Here is a 19,211-nt window from a genome sequence, read left to right on the forward strand (position 1 = left end):
CGCTCTTTACGGAGGGCACCTAGGATGTTCTCAATCGGTGAGTGTTTAAATGAAAGGGTGTTTGTACTGTGTGTAAAAGCCTGACCGTATCTGTGATGGTTTACGGGAGGCTTACTGTGCCTTTAATTTGTAATCCTATATATCCGTTTCTGTCTTTTCTTAATCTTCCTTTTGATTGGTTATTCGTTTGATCTACTATTCTGCGTTTCGTGACCTTCGGTTGCCAGTCTATCTCTTATTAGCCGAATCTGTCATAACGTTCTTCATAACTCTTTATCATCAACAAACGTTTGCCCTGTTGGCTTTAATTCTTATCTACATTATTACTTAAACTTGGAACCTATTTTTCATGTACTAGGTGACCCCTTGGCTGCCCAGTCTATCTCTTATTAAACCGAATCTGTCATAACGTTCTTCATAACTCCTTATTATCAACAAACTTTTGCCTTGTTGGCTTCAATTCTTATCTACATTATTACCTATAAACTTGGAACCTATCTTTCATGTACTAAGTGACCCCTTGGCTGCTAAATTTATTCTTCAATCTCACTGTACAACTCGTTACTATTAACTAAATTCCATATACTGTATAATATTTACGATTATCGTTAAAACCTAAATCCCTTTTAAACTCTAAAATCCTAATTTCCACCGTGTGATACATAGATGGATATATGTATAAAAGAAAACATCTTTTAATTTACTCTTTCGTTTCCAGTATTGTACTGCAGGGGCGGAGCAGTTAAGCTACATGGCTTATCCTTGATTTTAAACATGAGCAACTGGTGTCAGCAGCCACTCATTATTTCTTTTAAAGTTAGTATTAATTTTTTTTTTTTTTGTACTGTAAGTTATCTGCCGTAATGAGACAAAACAGTCAGGTTGAGTTAAGTTGAACGGGAAACAAACGTACCCAGGTGAAAAAGTACCACATAGTATACTATAGTATACTATATAGTTTATACCATAGTACATGGTTCTGAGTACTATGGTACTGTGAAGTAAAAGTACCATGTAGGCCTACTATAGTACAAACTTTAGTACTATAGTACGAAGTACTTTGTACTGTGGTGCATACTATAGTACATGGTACATTTACTATAGTATACTGGGGTATACTATAGTACTTTTACTATAGTAAACTGTGGTACTTTTTCGCCTGTATACACTCACCGTTTAACACATCTTGTGTGTTAAATGCTTGTCCCTTTTGCTCAAAAAAATGTGTGCGTGTATTGTCTATTATATTTTAAGTTTTCCGGTGTCTCCCCCAAGCTTGACAATCAGATACAGCGATCTACAATATAGACCTTCAATATAGCTTATCTTATATTCATGCCATCGAGTACAACCCGGATTTATTGTTACGTTGGCTCAGCCGTACAGGCTTTGTTTTAGAACATTGCTAATTGCTTGTTTATAACACTAATGCAGTTGCATCATTGTGTGCGTCAGTGTGTGAGACTGAGTGTCCGTGTGTTTGTGTGTGTGTGTGTGTGTGTGTGTGTGTGTGTGTGTATATGTGTGTGTATGTGTGTGTGTGTGTGTGTCTGTGTGTGCATGTATGTGTGTGTCTGTGTGTGTGTGTGTGTCTCTTTGCCGGGAGTGTGTATTTGTGTTTGTGTGTGTGTGTGTGTGTGTGTGTGTGTGTGTGTGTGTGTGTGTGTGTGTGTGTGTGTGTGTGTGTGTGTGTGTCTCTTTGCCGGGAGTGTGTGTTTTTGTTTGTGTGTGTGTGTGTGTGTGTGTGTGTGTGTGTGTGTGTGTGTGTGTGTGTGTGTGTGTGTGTATGTGTGCCGTGTGTGCGCGTGTGTATGTGTGTCACATATGTGTGTGCATGTTTGTATTGTTGGTCTTTTGATACCCCTAATAACGATAGGGATCAGAAACGATGACTCAGTTGTTCATCAGTCCTATGATGATCTTTCGTACATGACGTAATGGTCAGTATGCAGTATCAGCTCCTGCTATTGATTACCTGGTTTGACTGATTCTTCACCTGTTCATTGCGCCGGCCGGAAAATGATGCAAAACGGCTAGTGTACAATGTATCTATTGATAGTGGCTATTCATAAAGAACTCAACTCTCAACTCAACTCAACTCAACTCAAATTTTATTGGCTTCAATTTTCATGGAAGAATTTGTCTTGCGCTTGGGAGAAAGTAAGAGTATAACATATAAAAACAGCATTCATATCACATTTCATGTATCACACACAGTAATCACTAGTATAAGCCTACAATTATCACATTTGTACCTGTATCATACATGCAAATAAATAGTATCACATTTCCACGTATCACACACAATATATACATTACATAACATACAGCAAGCTTCCATCTCCCGCGCCCCCTCCCCCTCCCACACATACATATCCTCGCACGTGCGTCGACTCCATACAAATGACATCATCAGTCCATTAACTAAAATGCACAATGGCTAGTAGTGGGTACATGATACTTAATACGTGCTCAACTAGACCTGCTAACTAAAATAATAACAGAAACAAAAACAAGGACTGGGCACAACATTTACACGTGTGTGACCTACTTACATCAGGTGCCTGTGATCTATAAATAACAATGATTGCGTTTAAAGACAGGTTTTGGTGCAAGCAGTGGGTCTGAATGGGTCATCATCATTCTAATGCAAATTTGGTTGTTTTGAATGGCGAATACTATGAACAGAAACTGACATAAAGGCGAGTTTATGTCATTTATGATTTCAAGTATGATTCATTCGCTTGCGGCTTCGTGGCAGGCATAAGAAAAAATCAGCCAGATAAGTTTTCATTATTAATTGTTTGTCTGTACACTTAAAAGACCGTTGGGTCGATATATTTGTGAATGTATTGTTTTGCCAATAACAAACGTTCTAACAACCTACCTTTCTTGGGTTTTTTTCTGAATTTTGGAACGTTGGCAGTCTCTTTGTTTTTCGATTTGACATAAACTGACGCGATCAAAGGGGAGGGAGTGTCACCATGCAAAAGGGTTATCTATATATTTGGACAAATTACTGTGATATCAGATGAAGACTGTCGTGCACGTATTTTGAATTCGACATGCAAGCTCGTGCTTCTCTTTTTGGTTTTCTTTTGTTCGGGTGGGTTTGTGTTTTTAGTCACAGTTTATTGATACCTGTTGAAGGAGTGACTTCCCTTGGAATACTCTTCTCGTTGAATGATTCGTTCTAGCTGTCATCTTAGCGTTTCGCTTTTAGCAAGTTATTTTAACAGTTGTACGCAATCACCATACCATGGATGAACCAATGGAATCTGCAGAACCAGATGCAGCAAACAATGTTGAGGAAGGTTCAAACGACAACGAAAAACGACAACCAGCCCAATTGCTTCGCCCCGGCAGCATGGGTAAGAGCGAAGAAGAATGCTGACTGTTACTCCCGTGCTGTTGGTTGAACGTTTTAGTCTGTATTGTATCCAGTTTGGTTTGTTGCTATTCGATGCACTGTTTGTTTTCAGTTAGATGCAAGAACACATGAGCCGTTTATTAGTCAAAACGTTGAAACTAGTGAGCAGATGTGCACAGTATTTTCAACTTCAAGATGAACCATTGGTGAACGATACACTGCTAGTGCTACAGTGCGAGTCAGGTGCATGACACAGTCTGGCACAAAATCAAGTAGAACAGCTAATGCTAGCTAAATGATGGGGAAAAATAGCTGTTACTCATGTGTCTTTTCGGACAAGTGACTTTTGTGGTATCTAGAACTGAGAAGTAACAGAAAGTTCTGCAAGATACACAGGTAGTTGTAGTGGTAGTGTTCTCAATCAAACTTTAAACTAAAGTGCTATAAAGTGTTAAAGTCTGTGCTATAATATGGAAAGTCAGTAAACGCAGATTCTCTCATGCACCAGCATGCAATCTCTTCCAATATTGTTACTGGTAGGGGATAAACCAATATGTGCAAGACAATGTAGGCCTGCGCATCAATTAATACGACAGTAGTCAGTGACATGACACAGACACTGACAGTGAACATTTCACTAATGTAGATTCTTTCAAAAATACAAGATTTGTGTTAGAATGATTGTATGGCTTTATTCTGCAAGTTTATATTTTAAGCAGGTGTGGCAAGAGAAGCGTTTATCCAAGAAAATCGCAGTCGCACACACATTTTTTTCAGTTGATATAATAACTGACAGTGTGATTATGTTGTATTCTCATGAAGTATGTTCTTTTACACAGTGATGATGACGTTGACCATGGAAGACTACGTCAGCAAATACTGGCCAAAATTGCAAGGTGCCATAGACCAACTACTCAATATGAAGCCTGGGGCCTACATCCCTATCTCATATGAACAGATGTACAGGTTTGTTAATTTGTATCTTCAAATCTAGCTAGTTAAAATCATGCATGCAGTTTGGTTTAACACACACAGCATCAGCTAAGGCCAAAAAAAAAAAAAGTCTGTTTACGGTAACCCGACCGACCCTATTTTTTTTGCGCGACCCTAGACTTTTTTTTGGCATTTGGGGGGGAGGGGAAAAAACTATTTTTGTTTTTTTTGGCAAAATAACGTACAAATATGATTTTTGGGGAAAAAAAAAATATCCCGACCTACCGACCCTATTTTTTTGGTCTATGTTACCGTAAACAGACTATTTTTTTGTTGTTGGCCTAAGCAGTAACAAGTATACATGTACATGCAGCATATAATTGGCGTGATTGACAAATTACAAATAAATCTGTATTATGCTCAAATTTGTTTTTGAGGATAATTAGCTCTTCAAGGTTAAGGCTGGAGCACACTTTGGAAAGTACGTTGGAGTAGCCTCCCTTCTACGTTGGAGTAGCCTCCCTTCCCGGATTTAGAACGCGTTTCGTGTCGTAACAGATTATCCACTTACTAGCCATATCCGTATGCAAAATAATGAAATAAACATTAGGAAATGGCAGACGTTTACAAATATCGACATTCTCTATCAGTGCAATAAAAAACAATCGTTAGAACTTGCATTTACGACATGTCGTGCGTGAGAACGTGTCAGTAAACAAGCACTTTTTGCCTTGCTGAAGAACCCCACGAGTCAAGCTAAAACAGACGACAAGTAATGGAAAGCAGTCTGCGGATAAACATAACACACTACTGATGAAAAAGTGTGTTCATCCCTGCTCTGGATAAAAGACATCGGACTGATGACAACGTGGCAGCGTTCACGCGAAAAGATTTTTTTTCAGATTATCGCTTCTACATTTTATTGCACGTACTTGGGGCAGATCTGAATTTCTGAAAGATGACAAATCGGTCTTGTGAGTTGAGAACCACATGTTCTTTGCCGACAGAAATCACGATGGGACAAGATGTAGATTGTGTTGAAGAGATGTTTGCAGATTATCGCATCTACATTTTATTGCTCAGATCAATGCACGTAGTTGGGGTAGATCTAAATTTCGCAATGGAAGACGACAAATCCGTCTTGTGAGTTAAGAACCACACGTTCTTTGGCGGCAGAAATCACTATGGGACAAGATGAGGATTGTGTTGAGGGGCTAATACTGACTGACTTTAGATGAAGAGTTCCTAGACTGCCTGGTTTTTGTAGAGAGGCATCATGATGATATCCTGGGTTATTTTTACGTTCTTGGTGACAACGCGCCAGAATCGCACGAAGATCGAACTCTCGAAGAAAACAAGTTTATCGCTGAACATCGGAAATGTGAAATGCTCTTCCTGTCTGACCAGTCTCCCCGTTAAATCCACAGGCTACATTATTTATCAGGTAACTTACCAAACCGGAGTGTGTGTGTGTGTGTGTGTGTGTGTGTGTGTGTGTGTGTGTGTGTGTGTGTGTGTGTGTGTGTGTGTGTGTGTGTACACCGGATTACCACCATCAACGCACCCTTTTGGACTTTTCTACTATGCCTGCTGTGACATTCACGAGGATTATTGTGATTCTTGGACAATCGTGTGCCTATGCTGGACTTGCAGGAAGACAAACGGTGCCGGAACGGTATACGTGCTGCCAAGTGTGCACGTCCAGAGCGCAGTGTGAACCGAGAGTGAGTGTGTCATTGTGTGGAAGTTTTGCTTGATTGATTTATTCATGATTCAATTTGCTTTTTGGTTCAATGGTAAAATCTGTGTACGTTATACTTTGTATTTTGTGGTGTGATTCGCCCGAGTGCGAGACCCCCATCCCCGAACGCCTCTGTGGGTGGAATTGTATATACTTGTGTAACGTGAGTGTGTAGATGAGAATGTGAAAGTTGCTTTGGACCCAGATACACACAGCAGACACCAACGCAACAGCTAAGTTTCAGCCTGACAAAGAAATTCGAGTGACACAGCTAATGGCTGTACTTGTTATTTCTCTATTAAAACAAATGTTTCAAGATCTTTAGGCCAAAACAAATAAATTGTCTGTTTCTATTAACATGGCTAAAAAAAATAGGGTAGGTAGGTAGGTGTTTTTGTTGTTGTTGTTGCCAGGATAGAATTCTTGAAAATAAATGACACAAAGAGACAAGACTCGCTATAGATAGATTTATAAAAAAAATTAAAAAATGTGACAAAGGATATAAAATGATTGTTTTACCTGGTCTGGAATCTTCAGTAGTAATTGCATAAAAAAAAGTCTGATAATTATATCAATTATCATGTTAACTTTTTCTTAAAATGGGTGCGTTAAATCCTAGTCTGTTTTTTTTTAATGGACTAAGCAATCCTTGGACTGACAGAAAAGATGTATTTTAAAAATGTCCAGTTGCTTTTACTTATTTTTCTAATTGGAAGAGAATACAAATTATGCACTCTTTTCTGTTCAAATGGGTAGAGGGCGGGGGTAGTAAAAGGATCACAGTTCAAGATTTTGCGCGACAAGAGGTGTGTTTCTTTTATAAAGAGCAAAAACTCAACTTGGTATCTAACACTATTTCTGAACACTGTAACCACTTTAGCACTTTTTTTTTTTTTTCTGTCTTCCAAACTTCTAATTCAGCTTCAAAAATGATTAAAAAAAAAGGGTTTTTTTCTTCTGAAATCTACAGTTAAATCACTATTTTGGATATTCTATTTTGCTTCCCTATTTATCTCCTTAAGTTTTTGATCATCTGATTACCTTGCTTTTCTATTTGGAAGATAATATGCACTCTTTTCTGAAAAATGGGTAGGGGGTGGGGGTAGTAAAAGCATCACAGTATACAATTTTGTGCGACAAGAGGTGTGTTTCTTTTAACTTTGATGAAGAGGGATAACTCAACTTGGTATCTAACACTAGTTCTGAACACTGTAACCACTTTAGCACTTTTAATTTATTTGTTCTGTCTTCCAAGCTTTAAATTCAGCTTATAAAATGAGTAAAACAGTGTGTGTTTTCTGAATTCACCAGTTAAATCACTCTGTTGGATGTTGTTTTTTGCTTCCCTCTTTCTGTTCTGAAGTTTTTGATCATCTGACTACCTTGCTTTTCTATTTGGAAGATAATATGCACTCTTTTCTGAAAAATGGGTAGGGGGTGGGGGTAGTAAAAGCATCACAGTTCAAGATTTTGCGCGACAAGAGGTGTGTTTCTTTCAACTGTGATGAAGAGGAATAACTCAACTTGGTATCTAACACTATTTCAGAACACTGTAACTACTGAAGCACTTTTAATTTTTTTTTCTGTCTTCCAAGCTTTAAATTCAGCGAATAAATTGAGTAAAAAATTGGGTTTTTTTCTGAATTCACCAGTTAAATCACTATGTTGGATGTTCTATTTTGCTTCCCTATTTCTGTTCTTCAGTTTTTGATCATCTGACTACCCTGCTTTTCTATTTGGTAGATAATAATTATGCACTCTTTTCTGAAAAAATGGGTAGGGGGTGGGGGAAGTAAAAGCATCACAATTCAAGATTTTGCGCGACAAGAGGTGTGTTTCTTTTAACTGTGATGAAGAGGGATAACTCAACTTGGTACCAAACACTATTTCTGAACACTGTAACCACTTTAGCACTTTCATTTTTTCTCTCTCTGTCTTCCAAGCTTTAAAATTTAGCTAATAAAATGAGTAAAAAAGTGGGTTTTTTTCAGAATTCACCAGTTAAATCACTATGTTGGATGTTCTATTTTGCTTCCCTATTTCTGTTCTGAAGTTTTTGATCATCTGACTACCCTGCTTTTCTATTTGGTAGATAATATGCACTCTTTTCTGAAAAAATGGGTAGGGGGTGGGGGAAATAAAAGTATCACAGTTCAAGATTTTGGCCGACAAGAGGTGTATTTCTTTTAACAGTGGTAAAGAGGGATAACTCAACTTGGTATCTAACACTATTTCTGAACACTGTAATCACTTTAACACTTTTAATTTATGTTTGTTTGTGTTCCAAGTTTTAAATTAAGCTTCAAAAATGGGTAAAAAAATAGTTTTCTCATAATTCACAAGTTAAATCATTATGTTGGATGTTCTATTTTGCTTCCCTCTTTCTCTTCTTAAGTTTTTGATCATCTGACTACCCTGCTTTTCTATTTGGAAGATAATATGCACTCTTTTCTGACAAATGGTAAGGGGGTGGGGGTAGTAAAAGCAACACAGTTCAAAATTTTGCGCGTTAAGAGGTGGTTTTTTTTTTAAATTGGTAAAGAGGGATAACTCAACTTGGTATCTAACACTATTTCTGAACACTGTAATCACTTTAACACTTTTAATTTATGTTTGTCTGTGTTCCAAGTTTCAAATTAAGCTTCAAAAATGGGTTAAAAAAATGGTTTTTTAATAATTCACAAGTTAAATCATTATGTTGGATGCTCTATTTTGCTTCCCTCTTTCTCTTCTTTAAGTTTTTGATCATCTGACTACCCTGCTTTTCTATTTGAAAGATAATATGCACTCTTTTCTGAAAAATGGGAAGGGGGTGGGGGTAGTAAAAGCATCACAGTTCAAAATGTTGCTCGTTAAGAGGTGTATTTTTTTTAAATTGGTAAAGAGGGATAACTCAACTTGGTATCTAACACTATTTCTGAACACTGTAATCACTTTAACACTTTTGATTTATGTTTGTCTGTGTTCCAAGTTTCAAATTAAGCTTCAAAAATGGGTAAAAAAAAAGGTTTTTTAATAATTCACAAGTTAAATCATTATGTTGGATGTTCTATTTTGCTTCCCTCTTTCTCTTCTTTAAGTTTTTGATCATCTGACTACCCTGCTTTTCTATTTGAAAGATAATATGCACTCTTTTCTGAAAAATGGGGAGGGGGTGGGGGTAGTAAAAGCATCACAGTTCAAGATTTTGCGCGACAAGAGGTGTGTTTTTTTTAACTGTGATGAAGAGGGATAACTCAACTTGGTATCAAACACTATTTCTGAACACTGTAACCACTTTAGCACTTTTAATTTTTTTTTTCTGTCTTCAGTTCCAAGCTTTAAATTAAGCTAATAAAATGAGTAAAAAAGTGGGTTTTTTTTAGAATTCACCAGTTAAATCACTATGTTGGATGTTCTATTTTGCTTCCCTATTTCTGTTCTTCAGTTTTTGATCATCTGACTACCCTGCTTTTCTATTTGGTAGATAATAATTATGCACTCTTTTCTGAAAAAATGGGTAGGGGGTGGGGGAAGTAAAAGCATCACAATTCAAGATTTTGCGCGACAAGAGGTGTATTTCTTTTAACAGTGGTAAAGAGGGATAACTCAACTTGGTATCTAACACTATTTCTGAACACTGTAATCACTTTAACACTTTTAATATATGTTTGTCTGTGTTCCAAGTTTCAAATTAAGCTTCACAAATGGGTAAAAAAAATAGTTTTCTCATAATTCACAAGTTAAATCATTATGTTGGATGTTCTATTTTGCTTCCCTCTTTCTCTTCTTTAAGTTTTTGATCATCTGACTACCCTGCTTTTCTATTTGGAAGATAATATGCACTCTTTTCTGACAAATGGGAAGGGGGTGGGGGTAGTAAAAGCATCACAGTTCAAAATTTTGCGCGTTAAGAGGTGTATTTTTTTTTAAATTGGTAAAGAGGGATAACTCAACTTGGTATCTAACACTATTTCTGAACACTGTAATCACTTTAACACTTTTAATCAATGTTTGTTGGTGTTCCATGCTTCAAATTGAGCTTCAAAATGGATACAAAAGGATTTTTTTTCCGAATTCACAAGTAAAATCACTACGTTTAATGTTCTATTTTGCTTCCCTATTTCTCTTCTTCAGTTTGTGATCATCTGATTGTTATTTTGTTTACATTTTCACAATACAATATTGCAACTTATTCAGGAGTGTTTGCGTGAAAAAATCTGATACCTATGCTTAAACTTCAGTCGTTATCTTAAAATTTTGCGCGTTAAGCCCTTTATATTTTGTATTTTCCTGATAAAGCAAACATTGAACTAACAGAAAAAGTAACTTTTAAAACTACCTAATCACTTTGAAATTGGGCCTCCAAAGTGTTCTCCAGCCTTAAATATATTGTTTGTACAGCTGTGTATCTTACTTGAAAAACAGACTGAATCACTGTGACTGTGTATATGTGGTAAAATGCTCTTAAACTTTCACTTTATTTATATTCTGTTAATTAGTCATTTAGTGTCATGATTGTGTTGGAACACAGTTTCTAATGTCACATTTGCTCCTAGAAATAGAATATTATGCCGAATAATTCGTTCAGGTTTTTGAGAGTATGCAAAGTGAATATTGCTGCAATGAGAATTTGTTCTTTTGCAGTTGTGTATACAAGTGTGTATGCAAGCAGTTCTCAGAACGCTTGTATGGAGATCTGATTGACCACATCACCAGACATGTTCAAACTCTCAGTGAACAGCTCCAGACCCACGTAAGATCGCCATAGCCCTGTGATTAATTTTAATAGCTCACCATGTCAGGTATATATGCAAAGACAGATTTGTTATGCTCCCAGTCCCACACACATGTATGTGCATTAATGGGTACAGATGGGGTCTGATAATATTAATGAAGCGGTTATGTGGAGAATAATTATACATAAAGGTCTCAGCATGATCCCAGTGTCAAACTCGTGTGGCTGTACCTGCTGTAACTAATGGACAAGTGAAACCTCTACTGTTACATTACATTATGATCATTAGACCAAAAGGCAAAAAAAGAATTATGTGAAATTTAGGTCTGGTGCAAATTTTAAGATTGAAGAATAGATTTTTCCATTTTCCGTAAAATGTCAAATGCCCTTGGAGTTATTTTGCCAGGAAATCTGTTTTGATAGCTTGTTTATGGTGATTATAGCTTTTACTGGGAGGCAGAAGGATGTGACCTTCGTTGGAGAAAAATGTGTGTTTGCAAACTGTGTGTGTGTGAAACGGGTGGTCTGAAAAATAAAATTGTGTTTGTGTGCAGGTAAACGACGCCAAAGAGTTTGTTGAGTGTTTTTCCTACCTGATGCACCAGTACTTGCAAGCCTTGGGGGGCATTGTGCCTATTTTCAACTACCTGGTTAGTATTGTGTGTTTCTTTCAGTATCTATATAATGTAGATGTTGTGCAGGTGCAGGAGACTGGATCATCTTCATTTTAGATTCCACCGTGGATGTGAAAGTACTTCAAACAGATTAGTTTCCAAAAGAAATGTTGTGATTAAACTTCATCCCTTTCAATCTCATAACAGTCATCATGGTATTGGGTGGATCTAAAAATAATCTGGCCAACCAAAAAGATTTGCTATTTTTATTTTTATATGTCAGGGGTATTTCCGCGGACACAACTTACGAATTCCGCTGGGGTAATCTATTTTTCCGCGTCCCATTTCATCACAGGCGAGGAGAATGTATTTTTTACCTGATCCAAACGAGTTGAATTTTAGTCTCAGAATGCACCAGATTGCACAGATTTTAATGTACCATTTAAACAAATTCAGGGGAGCATGTCCCCGAACCCCCCTAGAAAAAAAGGGATTTCCTCGTTTTTCATCACAAGAGAGTCCCACCCCTGATATGTAAAAACATGAAATAACTGAATATTAAATCAGCAACCTACTGGCCCCCTTGGTGCAGTGGTTAGCGCACCGACGGGCGGGAGGTCGTTGGTTTTAATCCCATCTGAGTCATGTGGATTTTCCGGGCTGCAGGCGACTCCTACCCAGAGAAAGTGCTATGGTTCCAAAGGGAAGGCTGGGATCACACAGCCGAGTGTCAATAAGTTCACGAATGCGACTTTGAGGGTGCCCAGCTCTTGCTTTCCTGGCCAATACCGTAGTTGCAGCAATTCTCGCGCTGGTTGACGCCAGTATGCGCAGAGTGCTACCCTGTTACGTAGTCTCAACCCATAATGGAAATCCATGGCTTCATAATTTTAATCATCCTCATATACTTTATCATTCAAAAATAAGACTTGTCTCGGCTCTTGTGGCCCTTCTTATCCAGAGCTCTCATGGTGACCTTAGTCTCGGTGTTCTTGTTCCTCCTTCCCTGAATAGTAGTTCTGTTGTCTGCAGTCTTCAACGTGTGACGTTCTGGGGGGTCAACGGAGGAGTGTATTGGCGGTTTGTTCTCTGGAGGGGACGCTCACTCAGTCTGGCTCCGCGACTTAACAACCAATGTTGTTAGTAGGGGGTATAGTAGGTAGAAACCTGCGTCTGTTTGCTCGAAACAAGACCACTACTGAACACCGTCGAAGTGACACGGCAGCAGCGGGGTGTCATCTTCAGGGGGTAGCCTGCTGCAGCGACCTGATATCTCTCCCTACATTGTCTGTAAAATTGACAAGTCTGGCAGCAGAACAAAATTCAGATGTGGATGGAGCAGTGGGTGCTGGGACGGGGTGGTACGAGAACATACTGGGGCAAGGAACAAGAATCGGGACAGGCAACAACAACAAAACTGCAACTTACTGATTGATCTTTCATTTGGGGTGGGGATGTAGCTCAGTCGGTAGCGCGCTGGATTTGTATCCAGTTGGCCGCTGTCAGCGTGAGTTCGTCCCCACGTTCGGCGAGAGATTTATTTCTCAGAGTCAACTTTGTGTGCAGACTCTCCTCGGTGTCCGAACACCCCCGTGTGTACACGCAAGCACAAGACCAAGTGCGCACGAAAAAGATCCTGTAATTCATGTCAGAGTTCGGTTGGTTATAGAAACACGAAAATACCCAAATACACGAGTGTACGTGGGAGTTTCAGCCCACGAACGCAGAAGAAAAAGAAGAAGATCTTTCATTTACAGTTGTGTTGTCTTTTTCCACATACATGTAGTTGTATCGTAAACACTCTATTTGACCAGTTGGTATGAGAGAGTGACCGATTCATGTTAGTGTTAGAGCAACAATATGCTGTTCTGGAAAATGGCTAGCCGGTTCAATGCATTTTCATAATCCTCATGCACTAGAGGTGCAGGGTCCAAATCATTGCAGAATAGAGTGAATTACATTTACTGGCTGAATCTTGGTTTTTCTTTTAACTTGTCTGCTTACAATCTGTTTCAGAACCGGTTTTATGTCCAGAGCAAATTAAAGAAAGACCTGAACGATGAACTGCGCTCGCTATTCCGTGTACACACAGCTGATAAACACATTGCACACTTGTTATGTGAGTATTTTAGAACATCTTTTGTGTCTTCTATAACTATCTTTTCATTCTGCATTCAACTTATAATGTATTCTTTTGTTATTGTACCTGTCATGTACCAATAAGTTTATGTTGCTTGGCAGAAGAAAAACAACAACAACACCCCACCGTATCACGGTTGATAAAGTGTATAGCTTCAAATATACTGAACTGTATGAAAGTCATGGTAGACTTCTTATCTGTACGTTGTTTTAGTACTATATATTTAATACAGTTTTGTAATTATAAGGTGCTGTAATGTCTCTGCATATGTTAATTTCTTTAGAAATAATTATGACATAATGCGGATTACATGAACACTGTGTGCAGCATTGATAGACCAAGCGTCCACTACGCCATTTGCAATCCCTCCCCCTACCATGGCCAGTCTCATCAAGAACCTGTACTCTCTCAACCCAGGTAAGTGTCAAGTCAGACGACAGTGGAACCCCCCTTTTAAGACCTCCAAAAATCAGAGAAAACCAGGTCTGAAAAAGGAGGGAGTCTTGAAATTGGGGTACATTTACATAGGTTATGAGCAGTAAGTCAGAGAAAACCGGGTCTTAAGGGGGGACAGGGTAGGCAAGCACTTTTTTTTTTTATTTTGGAAACAGCTTGCTGCTTGTTTGATTTTTGCAAGCAGAATAACCTAATTAAGGGAAACCATTTTAAATTTTGAGTGAAAAGCAATTTTTGGGGGTTTTATTCACCAAAATGTGAGAAAAACGTTATAAAATGTGCTTTTTTAAAAATGTTGCAGTTTGTGAACCAGTGCATGTTTTGATCCAATTTTTCTTCTTTGCAGCAATATGTGTGTGTTTAATAATTCTGTGTATCGAAAAGCATTTCTAAGCAATATATTATTTTAATTTAGCATTTTCAGTTACCGGTTCAGTTTTGATAAGAAAAATACATGAAATCCTAACTGTCAGACTCATAAAAACCCAACCAATGCACTGAACTCTTATTCCATACACAGAACTGATGCTGTACAACTCATAAACAACATATACAAAAACTGAACAAATCCATCAAGCCTTTCAAAAGTTGCAACATTTTAATTGTAGCGTTTTGTCTGAAAATTACATTCAGAGAAAACAGCATTTTAAAGATTTGAACCAGTACATAAAAAAAACAGTAGCACAGTGCACCCTGAATTCATATGTTTTTATCAGAATGACCACTTTACTATGTAGGGAAAAGGATTTGACAATCAAATTATCAGGATTTTTTTTATATACATCATATGAAAACAGCCATCTTTGTTTGTACCGATATGAAAACATGAATCAGAACCAAACTGTCAGACTCATAAAAACCCAACCAATGCACTTAACTCTTATTCCATACACAAAACTGACGCTTTACAAATCATAAACAACATAAACAAAAATGAAACAAATCCATCAAGCCATTCAAAAGTTGCAACATTTTAATTACAGATGTTTGTCTGAAAATTACATTCAGAGAAAACAGCATTTGAAAGATTCCAACCAGTACCTCAAACTAGTAGCACAGTGCAGCCTGAATTGATATGTTTTTATAAGAATAACCACTTTACTATGATGGGGAAATGATTTGACGATCAAATTATCCAGACTTTTTTTAAAAAATCATTTGAAAACTCATCTATGTTAGTGCAGATATGAATCAAAACGAAACTGTCGGACTCATAAAAACACAAGGAATCCACTGTATTCTTATTCCATGCACAGAAATGGTGCTTCACAAATCATAAACAACATATACAAAATTGGAACAAATCCATCTTGCCATTCAAAAGTTACAACATTTTAATTACCACATTTTGTCTCAAATTACATGTAGAGAAAACAGCATGTAAAAGAGTCTCACTAGTACCCCGGTAAACTAGTACCACAGTAGAGCTTGAATTAATGGGGTGGTTTTTTTTTTAACCAGAATAACACTTTAACTATGAAGGGAAAATGATTTGATAATCAAATTATCAGATTTTTTTGATTAAAAAAAAAATTATATGAAAACATTAAAAAAGTCAATTATCTGTGTTTGTGCTGATATGAAAATATTGATCAGAACCGAACTGTCAGACTCATAAAAACCCAACGGATGCACTGATTTCTTATTCCATTGCATAGACATGATGCTTCACAAATCATCAACAACATTACATAAATTTTATATATACACAAATGGAACAAAGCTATCAAGCCATTCAAAAGTTGCAACATTTTAATTACAGTATTTCTGTGCTCAATCCTAACACTGCAGCAAATTTCTGTAAAGCTGAATGTCCCTTTCCATGTACCAACTTGGTCATACGCGGATTATTTAAAATGCAACTTTACCACCCGAAGCGTTGCAAACACCGGGAGAAGAGTAAACAACTGCAGACTTGAATGGACACTCATATGCACTCCAGATGCAGGGCCTGTGCATCACCTTCTTTCATAATCAGACTGCTATCAGACAAGCATTCAGTACAGGATATAAACGTTTCAGCAATAGATTGAGCTGATCAATATGTTGACAAAAGCCCAACACATGTCAGCGGAGTGACGTTGCACAGTACCAGTATCCATATCTGCTTGTGATGGGTCAGAAGATGGCAAAGTATCTGTATCTTCTTATGGTTGGTCAGAAGATGGCAAAGCTGATGTTTCTGCTGTGGAAGAGGGTAGTTCCGGTTTAGCAAACTTTTCCATCAGGTCAATCTTTCTCCTCGCTGCCACCACAGGAGGACTGGCTCTCCCCTTGCTCCAACCTAATAAATACACAAACACTGATTTAATATTTGATACAACTGTCCATGGTTTTTGTTTGTAATAAGCTGCAAATTTTAAGACTCAATATAAACGTCAACAAGTGCTTATGTACTTTATTTTGCAAATGACCATGTTACATGGGGTGTACCTCAACTTTTTGGCTAGGCTGGTAAATCAGAAATCCCAATCAGCCCCCAACCACTCACAAAAGACATTCATTAATTGGCCCCTATCACAAAATGTACATGTCAAGTTTACTATGGGATTTGAGTAACCACACAATCACATACACACAGGAACTAATACTGAAACTAGCTGAATTATTTTCTTTCTTTCTTTCTTTCTTTTCATATTTTTCTTTTAAAATTAATTTATTTCATCACACTTGCTATGTATTTGCTTGTTTCTTGTCTGTTGTCTGTTTTGTGTGTGTGTGTGTGTGTGTGTGTGTTCTGTGTGTGTGTATACATTTTCAGATTTCCTAAACCTAGCACTGTTTGCAGGTGATCTTTATGCTTTTGATTCATGAGTTGCATCCCCAGTCCTTTAGTTTAACTCTTTTTTTTTCTTTGGTGAAGTAAATTGGATCTATTTTTTTTTATTCCTTAGTTAATGGAAAAGATTTGACAACAATATTGCTGTCAATGATAGGTTGGTCAGCCATGCTGGTGTAAACCAATCCTTTAGAATTAGAGAACGCTCTCTAGTAGGGTACTTATTTTCCTACGGTCAATGACCAGAAACAGAAACTGTGTCAGTCGTACATCGCTCAGATGCTGCTTCTCAGTTTGACCCCAGACAAAGAATACTGATGACATGTTACACCATAGTAAGCTCTCAAGGACTGGCCAGCGAAGAACAATAAAATAGGGGTTGTGAAGACGATATCACAGAGATGATCGAGGGTGGGGGTGGGGGGTGGGGGGGGGGGGGCTTTGCGGCGGCGGCATGGTCAGTAAATTGGATCAAGAAACCCGCAAAATACTTCGGACACAAACTGTTTATCATTTACCTGCAAACCCTAACACATTCTTACAACAACAACAACATAACGATGTGCAATAAATCACGTTGTCAAACAAACAAGATCGAAAAGAGAAAGAAGCAAAACCCACCTCGTCGAGTCAAGAATCTTAGAATGTCGTCTGCTTAAATACGATCATGTTGGTTCATTTCGGAGTGTTGTTACTTCCTTCTACTGTTCGCTGCTGCTGGTTCATCTTTCTCTGATATTTCTTGCCACTATGCCGAACATTTCCAATGTTAGGGTTGTTCTCCGCAGCTCAAAACTTTGAAAAATGCTGCTGAATCGGTGAAAACGTCATGGATTTGTTGACACCGGGGGACTGATAAGTTGTCTACTGCGCTTGCGCCAAATGCCTTTGACCTACATATATTTGCATATATTAATTCCGGGGTTTCGGTTGGAACGGATTCTCTCTCTTTGTGCCTATGTCAACGGAAATTCCCCAACGGTGATGACGTCATCTTGAAGAACGGAAATTTCCACACAGTTTGAACAGCGAAGGGTCATGTCATGTGCGCACATTTACCAGCACGGAGTATCCAAAGTTGACCATTTTTTCGATTTTTTTGATAAAACACAGACAAAAACAACAAAACATCGGTTTGAAAATGGTTTTATTTACATGAATACATGTCTAAAATGACAAAAGCAGATTATTGAATGCATTCCAGGATGTTCAAAGGTGTGAAAAATGCAACAACCCCAAAAAGGTGTATGAGACCAAAAATAACTCATTTTGCCTACCCGGTCTGCCCTTAAAAAGGAGTGCGTCTTGAAATTGGGGGCTCGGTAGCTCAGTTGGTAGAGCACTGGACTTGTGATCGGAAGGTCGCTGGTTCGAATTCGGGCCGGGACGGACACGGGTCAACTTTATGTGCAGACTCAGAGACGGAAGCCATGTCCCACCCCCGTGTCACCACAGTGGCACGTAAAAGACCTTGGTCATTCTGCCATAAGTGCAGGTGGCTGAATACACCTAAACACACAGACACCTGGGTAGCGCGACTCCGTTGCTGCTAGCTTTCCACTGGGAGGAAGCGACCCGAATTTCCCAGGGATGGGACAATAAATAAATGTGAAAATGAAATGAAATGAAATGAAAATGAACATTTACATAGGTTATGAGCAGTAAGTCAGAGAAAACAGGGTCTTAAAAAGGAGTGCGTCTTCAATTGGGGGAGGGGGGGGGGGGGTCTTTAAATGGGGGTTCCACTGTACGGCACTCTTACAGCCATACAAGAACTTCCCACAGTGCTATTGCTCAATCAGTCAATGGCTGTAGGTTTTGATGTTGCAACCGACTGTAAATAAGGTGGTCAGTTTGAGTAACATACTTGCCATTGCAATTCTTTGATCAGATTCGTTCTATCTCGCTTTCTCTTGGCAAAAGGGAAAATTTGGTTTCCTTTCGCAGCATTTATAATTTTTTGCGAACTCAAGTTGAGCAAATCCACACTGTTGTGACTGCTATAGGCATTGAAAGTGATGGTGGCAGAGTTATGAACTATTTGCAGAGTTATGAACTATTTTGTTGAAATGATTCCCAGACAATGTAGAGTGTTACCCAAAGTGTCCGTACAAGTCTGTGTGACAACTCATGCAGTCATTGCCTGTGCGGATGCACTTTTGTTTGTTGATTCCTTGTTCTGAGGGAATCGGCCACAAATGAAATCGAGTGTTTTCATACATATTTTCTGCCAGAGTTAGTAATAGATTGTGACCCTTTGCAGCTTGGGTCCAGGGAGGCATTGCAGAAAAAGGTGGTCGTCTTTTAATTTCTTTGACTCCCTTTTTTTCACACCCAAGCCTTTTGTATTTGATCAGGCTGTGTAAGGCCACATTTATGATGATGGCCTCCTTAGGTTTTTGGGTGGCAGTCTAATTTAGTATGCGTGTTTGGAAAGGGCAATAAGGCTGAGCCAGAAGAA

The 19,211-nt window shown here is 38.2% G+C and overlaps 1 protein-coding gene and 1 long non-coding RNA gene across 2 annotated transcripts in view; one reads left to right on the top strand and one right to left on the bottom strand.

The window, feature by feature from the left end:
• The first annotated feature begins 3,193 nt into the window (after positions 1 to 3,193).
• The window catches only part of LOC138981166 (CDK2-associated and cullin domain-containing protein 1-like), a 33,624-nt gene continuing 17,606 nt past the window's right edge, over positions 3,194 to 19,211 (top strand). The window contains exons 1-6 of the mRNA XM_070354000.1: positions 3,194 to 3,371; positions 4,210 to 4,336; positions 10,671 to 10,779; positions 11,316 to 11,411; positions 13,392 to 13,494; positions 13,843 to 13,932. Coding sequence (XP_070210101.1) covers positions 3,260 to 3,371; positions 4,210 to 4,336; positions 10,671 to 10,779; positions 11,316 to 11,411; positions 13,392 to 13,494; positions 13,843 to 13,932 — 637 coding nt within the window. The 5' untranslated portion in view covers positions 3,194 to 3,259. The remainder of the gene's footprint in view (positions 3,372 to 4,209; positions 4,337 to 10,670; positions 10,780 to 11,315; positions 11,412 to 13,391; positions 13,495 to 13,842; positions 13,933 to 19,211) is intronic.
• LOC138981165 (uncharacterized) lies at positions 14,551 to 18,043 on the bottom strand. Its single transcript, XR_011460580.1, has 2 exons — positions 17,372 to 18,043; positions 14,551 to 16,255 (listed from the first exon to the last, which is right to left on the bottom strand). It is a non-coding gene; the product is annotated as an uncharacterized lncRNA (long non-coding RNA).

This window comes from Littorina saxatilis, linkage group LG12, assembly GCF_037325665.1.
Source record: "Littorina saxatilis isolate snail1 linkage group LG12, US_GU_Lsax_2.0, whole genome shotgun sequence".
In the NCBI taxonomy this organism is placed as follows: Eukaryota; Metazoa; Mollusca; class Gastropoda; order Littorinimorpha; family Littorinidae; genus Littorina; species Littorina saxatilis.